General features: G+C 37.8%; 1 protein-coding gene across 1 annotated transcript; it reads right to left on the bottom strand.

Moving 5' to 3' along the window:
* Positions 1 to 6900: 6900 nt before the first annotated feature.
* Positions 6901 to 8005, bottom strand: LOC133294412 (DNA damage-repair/toleration protein DRT100-like). The gene has a single exon (XM_061493060.1). It carries the CDS (start codon positions 8003 to 8005, stop codon positions 6908 to 6910), a length of 1098 nt encoding a protein of 365 aa, XP_061349044.1. The 3' UTR covers positions 6901 to 6907.
* Between the last annotated feature and the right edge of the window lie 2927 nt (positions 8006 to 10932).

Here is a 10932-nt window from a genome sequence, read left to right as displayed (position 1 = left end):
AATTTTCTGCATTTTATCTTGTAAGGAGCTTCACTCCATTTATATTTTCTGCAATTCCATATTAATAAAAGTAGTTTCCATCAATATTCAACTATTCAACAATCATTCTATGAAGAATTGACTCATCGATTTCTTTACAATTTCACAAAATCCCACTTCCTTCAAAGAATCAACACACATGAAGACACCATTGCCCCATTTTATCACTTTTCTCACACAAGTTACAATCATGCACAAATTTGAAATTCCAATAACATGCTGGGCAATTTGATCAGAATACATTATACCAAGTAACACTCGGCCAAAAGTTCAAGCATGCACTCAAAATTTCCAGCTCTATATTTCCCCATTTATCTCCCTGTTAGCTCCTAGATGGCAGTAGCCATTCGACCGGAAGAACAAAGAATTAAGCTTGAAGAAAGCCAAGAGGAGTTCAAAAGTCTACCTCAACCGAAGAAAATTTAGAGTTCAAGCTCTAAATTCGATTCCTCCTTTCAACCGGGACTCTCTTGCATGCAAGTGTACTCCTTTGCCAAGAAGGTGTCTCCGTCCTACTCTCCCTAGAGCCCTAGACAAAACCCAAAACAAAGGAGAAGGAGGAGGTTGTGTTGCCTCAAGTATCTAAGGTGAAAGTTTGTAGATGGCTTTGGGAAATTTGAAGTGCTTGTGAGAAATTATGAAGGTAAGGTTGATGGCCGAAGAGGGAGTCTCTCTCGTGAGTGAGGAAAGTGAAATAAGGAGAAAAGTGATTCTTATGACTTGTATGTGTTACCAAAGGAAAAGACCAAAATGCCCCTTATGAAAGAAAAAACATAATTGTGACAAGGGGTGTTTTGATCATTTTCTATTTCTAAACACTAAGAAAATTTAAATACACACCTAGCATATATTTGCATACAGAGAGTACATGTGCACACATAAAAGGATGATCGTAAATAAATATATTTTTTATCGTGATTAAAACGACTGGGCGCTCATTTAACAGTCCTAAGGGCTTGTTTGGTGTGATGTATAAGACTTGATAGTATAAGCTTATACTAAACGTTATGACATTTTCAATTGTTTGGTGTGACCATCGTATAATATAAGCTTATACAGCAGAACTCCTTAATACATCAAAATGATGTATAGCTTAATCAGGCTGATACGATTAAAGTAAAAGAAACGCAAAAGATACTGTATATTCCTCTTTGTATTGATAATTTCCAGAACAATCAAACAATAAAAGAAGAATTACATCTGGTTCTCCATAGTGCTGCTATGGATCAGTGTTTAAAGAAAAGAAAATAACGAGAGATGCCCTTGCATTCTCTTATGAAACTACATAACAACTTGACCCCTTGGTACCCTTCATTCCCTTCCCACTCTCTTACTAATACTCACTCCTCTAACTAACTTGTAATGCGCTGGCCTGCATCCTTCTCTAACAGATTGTCTGACTCAGCAACAGCAACCTGATTGGCATTGGCATCTTTGGCAAACAGCCCTCTCCTCTTACCTTTGTCTCTTACATAAACCTTGTGCAACTGGGCCTTACGTAATTGGGCCCTATCAATACTCCCCCACCACTAGCACCTTGTCCTCAAGGTGGAGTTCTGGAAATTGATTGTCCAAGGTAAAAAAATCCTCCCAAGAATTTTCAAATTCTGGAAGTCCACACCATTTGACTAGCACCTGAACCTTGCCCTGCGGATCCCTACGCCAATCCAGAATTTCAGCAGGTATCACCCTTAATTCCCATTCAGTCGTCGTCCCCTCTGGTAATGGTTGAACATTATTCACCAAAGGATCAGCTTTTTTAAGCAATGATACATGAAAAACCGGATGAACTTTACATCCAGCCGGTAATGTTAAACGGTAAGCAGCCATACCCACCTTTTCTTCTACTAGAAATGGCCCATAAAAACGAGGACTCAACTTCTCGTTGATCCTTGTTGCCAATGTTCTCAATCTATAAGGCTGAATCCGTAGATACACCATATCTCCTACTTCAAATTGGACGTCTCTTCGATTCTTATCCGCCTGAACTTTCATCCTATTTTGGGCCTTCTCTAAAGACGCCTTTAACTCATCCAAAATGATTTCCCTTTCAGCCAGTAACGAGGATACAACATCCACCTTCAAAAAACTATTCCCTACCCGCAGTAAGTGAGGTGGATCCGTCCCGTATAATGCCTTGAACGATGTCATTCTGGTAGATTCCTTGTAAGTGGTATTGTACCAGAATTCTGCCCAATGCAGCCACCTAGGCCAGCTCTTTGGTTTAGGACCGCAAAAACAACGGAGATATGTCTCCAACCCTCTATTAACCACCTCAGACTGCCCATTGGACTGTGGATGATACGCCATACTATAGTGCAGTTTCGTACCGGCTGACTTGAATAATTCTGACCCGAATTTGCTTAAAAACACCTTATCTCTATCTGATACTACCATCAAAGGGAACCCGTGCAAACGCACCACCTCCTTAACAAATAATTTTGCCACATCTCTTGCTGAATAAGGGTGAGACAGCACCATAAAATGCGCATATTTAGTCAAACGGTCCACCACCACAAAAATGGTATCAACCCCAAAAGCTCTAGGGAGACCACCAATAAAATCTATGGAAATTTCAGACCAAACCTGTGTGGGAATGGGCAGCGGCTGTAATAAGCCCGCAGGTGACAGATTTTGCACTTTGTTTTGTTGACAAACAGAACAAGACTTAACATACTGTTGAATGGATTTCCGCATACCTTCCCAATAAACTACTCCCAAAACCTTGTTATATGTTCGAGAAAAGCCCGAATGACCACCCACATTAGAATCATGAAACTCGTGCAGAATTAAGGGAATAAATCTAGAAGATGAAGATAGTACTAACCTGTCCTTGTAGAAAAGTCTTCCTCCCATTAATTTAAACCCCATATGTGCATTAGAATTTAGCACCAAAGCTTGTAAGATTTTGCGTAGCTTGGGATCTCCCTGGACTTCCCTATCTACTTCCTCCAATTCAGGTAGCTGTACTTGAGAGAGTGAGGAATACCACATCGTTCTAGAAAGAGCATCCGCCACTACATTTTCTTTCCGTGGTTGATACTGGATTTCGAAGTCATAGCCCAATAACTTAGATGTCCACCTTTGTTGTTCTTCCCCTAGAACATTTTGATCCAATAGAAATCTGAGGCTTTTCTGGTCGGTTTTTACTATAAAATGCCTCCCCAGTAGATAGGGACGCCATTTCTTAACTGCAAAGACTATGGCCATCAATTCCTTCTCATAGACCGACTTGGACAAGGCAGTCTTGGAAAACCCTTGGCTAAGGTAAGCCAAAGGCCTACCCTCTTGCATAATTACTGCCCCTATACCCTTCCTTGAGGCGTCCGTTACCACCGTAAACAACTTTGAAAAATCAGGCAGGGCCAATACTGGCATACTGGTCACAGCTTTTTTTAACAATTGAAAAGCCTTCCCTGCTGTTTGATCCCACTTAAATCCTTCTTTTTTAAGTAGCTGTGTCAATGGTTGAGCAATTTTCCCATAATCTCTCACAAACTTACGATAGTAACCTGTGAGTGCCAAAAAACCTCTCAATTGCCGGATGATTTCAGCTTGATTTCGTATTAACTCTTCCTGAGCTTGCTCACTGCAACGAAACCTCTCCTCCATGCCTTCCATATTCCTTGTCATTACCATAACCCAGCTCTCAGTCAGAGCTTTGATACCAATTTGATACGATTAAAGTAAAAGAAACGCAAAAGATACTGAATATTCCTCTTTGTATTGACAATTTCCAGAACAATCAAACAATAAAAGAAGAATTACATCTGGTTCTCCATAGTGCTGCTATGGATCAGTGTTTAAAGAAAAGAAAATAACGAGAGATGCCCCTGCATTTTCTTACGAAACTACATAACAACTTGACCCCTTGGTACCCTTCATTCCCTTCCCACTCTCTTACTAATACTCACTCCTCTAACTAACTTGTAATGCGCTGGCCTGCATCCTCCTCTAACGGATTGTCTGACTCAGCAACAGCAACCTGATTGGCATTGGCATCTTTGACATTAGCATCTTTGGCAAACAACCCTCTCCTCTTACCTTTGTCTCTTACATAAACCTTGTGCAACTGGGCCTTACGTAATTGGGCCCTATCACAGGCCTAAGGGGGTGAGATTAGGCCTGATAAGGAATTGATATATTAATATTGCTTACAAGTACAATTCTCAAGAACTAATATATAATTTCAATATTAATATATTAAAATAATTTTTTTTAATATATTAATTTTTAAAATATTAGAGGATATTATCTTATACAATATCATACTAAACACTAGATAGTATTAAAATTTAATCAGGTCTTATACTATCAGGCTTTATACTATCAGGCCTTGTTCAATTTTATGCACCAAACATGCCAAACCTACGATGCATGGCTTCCTCTTAAGCTCAAATACAAAAAGAAAAATGAGAGGATAAAAAGGGTAGATTATGTTGGTAGAAGTAGGCAGAGGTTCACCGGCCGTATTGGAGGTGTCCTGAATATGTTGCGAATTATTGCTAATTGGTTTTTTATTTTAGTCATTTCAAATTGGCTTCGCTGTTCTACATCTGTTGTGAATTCGTGCTAAGTGACTCATTTCAATGACAGTTCGTTATGGTCCTCTGCTATTTTTCTTGTTGGTAAGACATTGTTTCTTATCATCACTGAACTTCAAGGTGGAGCTTTACTTTAATATCCTTAAAGGCACCCTTTCATCTTTGCTTTCCCCTTGAAGGCATCAGCATCTACTCCTTTTGAGCCTGATGAGCCTTTTTTTTTTATTGGGTGAAACCTATCTCTGATTTTCCCAAAAACGTAAATAATAAAATTGTTCAGTTTGGAATTTAAAGGACAACGTAATTATAATGCCTAAAAAGGAATAAAGTTATGCATGGGACATAAATTGCGAAGCCCTGTTCATCTTTGAAGGTTGTAATCATCTTCAACCAACTTTCTCCATGACCACATATCATGATAGCATTCACATTTTCTATTGTAATATATGAGAAGCATTTATTTCCTCCCCATGTTAAATTTTGCAGTCGGTAAAGCCTTCTAATCGCCGTCTCCTCCCTTCAGATCTTCATAACATGGAAAGAGTAACATGATTGACAGAATTTAAGTAACCTAATACAAAACATGTTCATAAACTTCATAGTTCTACATTTGACACCTCATCTCAAATGAACTCTTCACAGCATGAGAGGTTTTAAATAGGGAGCCGAAATCATTCAACTACCTTAATTAGGGAGAAAGGAAAGTGCTAATCAGATACATGTAATTTTAGTAACGGAGACACTGGTAGGCAATGCAAAGTACAAAGATTATTTTAATTTAAAGAAACTAGAAAAAGTTAAAATCACAGGATCCTCCACATGCAAAGAGGGCCACTTAAAATATGGGTATTAGCAAGGTGGTGAGCTGTGACCACGTTAGTGGGCCAAGTTTACTTTATTGTAGGTCTTTGATAGATTATAGGATGCTTGCTTGATAGCGGTGCATCCCTTTTCTGTACTGAGGTATTAATTTCTGATCTTATTTTTCCTGTTAAGCGATCTCAATGATATAAAGGTTTGCATATATATATATATATATATATATATATATATATATGGGACAAGTTATATTTACAAACTTTTTTGTTTACAAACTTTTACAAACTACACTGTCTTCTCCCATGAGAACACTGGTTACATAGTGTAATTTGTAAAAATTTTCAAAAATAGTTTGTAAACGGATCCTTTCTCTATATATATATATTTTGGAAATAAGTTTGCAAATAGTTAATGCATATGGCGGCATATGGGAAGGGACGAGGCACATCAGCTGGTGGCTCAAAGTGGTAGTAGTGCTGTATCATTTTATTTTATTCCACTTTTCATTTTATGATGTTCATAATATCAAGGAGGATTATGAACATTATATTATGAATGTAGTATAATTCTTTTGATGAGTTATAAAAATGGGGTGCACGATTTAAAACGATATGTATTAGAATGAATCTCTTTTTTCAGATTAGCATTTGTGAAATTCAATTCCTAGTATTTTTTTCACCGAGAAACTGCCTCCAGAAGCGTGGAAAACAAAGGAAAAAAAGAAATAGATACTTCCCTTCAAAGGGAACATACAACAACAGTAATACATAAGAGTATGACGTCTCTTAGCTTGATACGTTATCGTTATCACTTCCTCAACATCGCTGACCTCTGGCATGCTGAGAGAGACAGACCTGATACCATTCTGATGAATTGACGGTCAAGATGTTGTCAAAAGAAAAAAAAGTCACTTATCCAAACCTAAAGGGATACTAAATTATAGATATGAAGTTCTGAACATATATAGGTAATATTAACTTCGCAGTATTCAATCGTTTAGGAAAAAAAAAAAAAGGTCTAGGTACTTGTGGAATAAATTTATTTTTCCACTTCCTTATTTTTCTAAATAATTATGGCTAACAAATTATAAACTTAACAAAAGATGGACTTTCTTTGGAGAATGAGTAGCGAAATCGAGAAAGCAATAATTCCTGTATAATAATTCATACACTTAGATAATATATATGACAACAATAATGGAATCATAATCCAAATCTTTCACGTTATCTAGCTCTGAAACTCACATGCAACACAAGAATATTCAGAACTTGCTTGACCTATGCTCCCTTGTATGCACATGCACGCTGATGCAACTAGCATCTGTTCCCCATCTTTTGTCCATTCCAACTTTAATTAGCACTAAACATATTTTACATCACTTGACAAAAACAATTACAGCAAATTCAAAATCACACTTTTGGCTTCACTATGTTCAATTCATTATTGCTTGTAGTTGTAGCATTCACACTAATAACCCGAAGCTTTTTCGGGTTTCGGGTCACCCATCAACAAGTCTTCAATGGGTTTCCACACAAACAGTCGTTGTTACTAAACGACGCCGCATCAAGGTGATCAAACGGAGACCCGATTGGAATGGTTCCACATAGGTGGTTGTAGCTCAGGTCCAAATGCCCCATGAACTTGGCTGATGATAACGAACCGGGTATCCGACCCGTCAAGTTATTAAACGACAAATCAAGGGCCATGAAATAGGAATTTGCCCTGAAAACATCGGGTATGGTACCCTCAAACCCGTTTCGGCTCAGGTTCAGGATACCCATACCCGTATTTCTCAGCAAACTGGAAGGTATTTGACCCGACAAAGAGTTACCATCCAGTTTCACAGTAGAAAGAACCCGCATTTTTCCAAGCCCGAACGGGATCGAACCGGTCATCCGGTTCAGCGACAAATCCAAATCCGCAAGCCGGTTCATTCTCTGCACAGACTTAGGAATCGAACCGGTGAGTTGGTTCCGGCTCAACAACGCGCGACTCAGCATTCGGAGTTTTCCAAAATCGGACGGTAACTCGCCGGCGATTCTATTGTTGCTGAGGTCGAGCTGCATGAGTCCGGCGAGGTCAACGATCGACGGCGGAATCTTACCGGAAATGACATTGTCGGCAAGGTTCAAAACAGCGAGTCGCCGGAGCTTCCCGATGTCAGCCGGAACCTCGCCGGAGATTCGGTTTCCGGTGAGGTCGAGGATTCGGAGGGAGGAGAGGGAGGAAATGCAGGATGGGATCTCGCCGGAGATGGCCTTCCAGTCAGCGACGACGAGGGTGCTAAGGTTGCCTAGGTTGCAAATCTCCGGCGAGATTTTTCCGGTCATGTAGCCGGTGCGGCGAAGCTTCTGGAAAATAGGGTCTTCGGAATCGCCGCGGAGGTTGATGTCAGTGACACGGCGGGTGGTGGGGTTGCAGCTGACGCCGTACCAATTCCGGCAGCAGTCGGTGCCAGACCATGAGTGGAAGATGCCGAGGTAAGGCTCGGTCAGGGCAGTTTTTAAGGCCAAGAGTGCTGCCCGGTCCGACGGCGGGCAGGGCTTAACGGCGGAGATAACGGCGAAGAGAAGCAGAGTTTGGAAGAAGAGCGAGGAAGCCATGAGTATGTGTTGTGCGCAATGCAATGGAACGGAATGGATGGTGAGTTTGCATGGGTTATATATAATATTTTAAAGGTTTTATTAATCTCATTACAGTTGAGATAATTATCTTATCTCATAGATAAAAATTAGTGTTGCTCCACCATCTGAAAAAAAAAAAAAATGTGATAAAGTTATCGAAGATTGTGTAGGAGAGTAGTTTTTCCCATATTTTAAAGGGGTTTGTTTTTCTCATGTTGCATGAGAAAACAAACCCTTCCTACACACACCATAAAAAGATGTGCCACTCATTTTTTTGTTTTTTATTTTTTTTAAATAGGTGAGTCACACATTTAATATATCTATAACATCAGATTTGAATTCTCCTATAACGTAAGATAATAGCTACATTTTTCCTATTTTAAATATCTGACACTCCACGCTTCGATAAGGTAACTCAACGTGTTTGTTTAGTATTCCGGACAGAACATATACCATACGTGTTTGGTTGGTGAATAATTAAAAAGCACCTCGCAGTGTTAGTGATACTGATACTCATGCACTATAACACTAACACTGCCTTTTGTCACTGTTTAGTGAGTGGCTTGCACATGTCACATGCATATGCCGGGGGGTTTAAGCCTTTTTGATAGTGATAATAATAATAAATCGAAAAATTAAAAATTTATTGTAATTTTTCTTAAAATTTTCATTCAAGTTTAGTTTTAACATAGCTAAATTTTTTCTGTCCACTTACCCCCTTTTTATATATCTCCTTCCTCCTTCGTATTTGCCATGATTATAATTTCCTCAAACAATATTTGTCAAATTAAACAATTATAAGGTAAAATTTGTGTGAAAATAAGATACTCCCAATTCCACAACAAGAAGTCAAAAAAACTAACTGAGATACTAACTAGTAGCCCAAGGTAACTATCGGAATTGGAATTGTACACGAGAACATGAAAAACCCTTTTAAGAAGAAAGATTACAGATGAGCTATTTTATACAAATTTTTATTATTTAAAATAATAGGTTTTTTCTATAAAAAAAAAAAGAAATTTTAATCAGACAAAAGAAATAAACATTAAATAATGCTGCGGAGGAGGGATAGAATATAGAGAGGAAGAGGGGGAGCACAAACCACTGGATCTTCTCCTGGGCAAGCTTATTCTTTTTTGTTTCCATTTCAAGATTTGTGTTTTAATTTTTAAAGGTGGAAAAAGTTAAATTCCTATATGTTATTCTGCCCTTGCCCAGTTGTTAAAGATCTCATTTTGCTCATGTTACGAAAATAAAGTTTGATTCTGTTGCTAGTGACCCTTTTAAAGAGTGAGGGGTTTCATCATGATGAAAGGACATAATAGTAATGCAAGGCATCACTAGGGTATATAAATTGTGTTGGATGGGAGATTCACTAGCCGCAGAATTTATAACCCTCAAAATGATCTTCATGGCACTCATAATTGTTTGGAAATATAGTGATCAAACACACACAATAAAAAATAAACAAGAAAAGACATAGACATGAATTTACCCTAACGTACTAGAACTACGTTCAATGATAATTTTATTTTTGCTTTTTTTAATTTTTTTTAACACCATATTCTACTCATAACATTCATTAACCGAATATGTTCATGCCTAACAATAATACAGCGTGTTCAGAGTATGATTTGTAGAAAGGTGCCCAATGCCCATCATGTACAAATGTTAATACAGTACAAATGTTAGACAATGCAGGGCCTGGGTGGACCGTTGAGGAATGTGCATGGCTCCATGGTTGTTTATATTATTATAAGGAAACATTAAGATTTTTTTACTGTTCAGTGCCAATACCAAACTTTATTGATACAGTGTCTATATGATTAGTTTTTTGAGCTTTATATATCGTGTCGTGTCAATGATTATCACATTTGAAGTCCAGAATTTTATGATTAAAGGGTTTTACATCCGGCGAATTTCCTTGTAGTCCGTGATTTCGGTTTATAAACCTATTATTATATGCTAGTATTTAGTCTTCATGGCCAATAATGACGGATAAAAAATCTCATCTCCTTGCCTAAACTATGATGGAAAAAATATTTGCAAGATTATGATCATCATTAGACTTAGCTTTGGTAGCTAGAGAAAAAAAGTAATGTAAATTAATTAATTGGATACGACCCCCATTACTATTCATAAATTAGTTATATGATCATGCAACCAGTGGCGAAGTTCGAACAAAAAATCAGATAGTGCCATTTTATTTTTTTGGAAATAAATTTTCTTTTTTAATATCTATTCCCGAAAACAACTTTTTCTTTCTTCAAAACTCATTTTCTATCTCTTCAAGTGAGTCTCTTAATTTCATATTTTTTTGATTATGATAATAGGGAGTCAACCTGTTGATAAGGTCATGTAAGAAAACATTTTTCTTTTAGTATACTTAAACAAAAAGAAAATGAAGTGAAAACTATAGGTTGACATGCTCCACTCTCACAGTCGAGCCATGGAGGTTGTCGTCTTCATCTCGAATCACAAGCCCTATCCGAGCCAAAACCAAGCCAGTGCCTCCGATCATTTCTCTTGATTACCCCTACCAGAATTACAGACATAGTGGTTCATTTTTGAAAACCAAGCCAGTGCCAGTGCCAAGGCACTGGCTGGTTTCAACGTGGCCACTACATGCAACTATTTTAAAACCTATAATATGATAAACTTCAAATCCTTTGATACAAACCTTGGGAGAGTCTCACCTCAAAAGTTAACTTAACTCTGATATCAATTACACGAATTTTAGGAGAACCTCATCCCAAAAGCTAGAACCTTATGTTTTCAATGTAGGACTCCAAGTCCTATACATTGTAATTGGATCGTAACATATTTATGGTTATAGTGCTAAGTTCTGCAATATATTATTTATAGGTAAATTTCAGAATATAGATATATTCATTTAATTAAATGCT

Source organism: Gastrolobium bilobum, unplaced genomic scaffold (genome assembly GCF_033153095.1).
Source record: "Gastrolobium bilobum isolate Gb01-03AN ecotype WA unplaced genomic scaffold, APGP_CSIRO_Gbil_v1 utg73964, whole genome shotgun sequence".
Classification (NCBI taxonomy): Eukaryota; Viridiplantae; Streptophyta; class Magnoliopsida; order Fabales; family Fabaceae; genus Gastrolobium; species Gastrolobium bilobum.
Note: the sequence above shows the minus strand (reverse complement) of the source record. Positions and strands in the feature narration are given on the sequence as shown.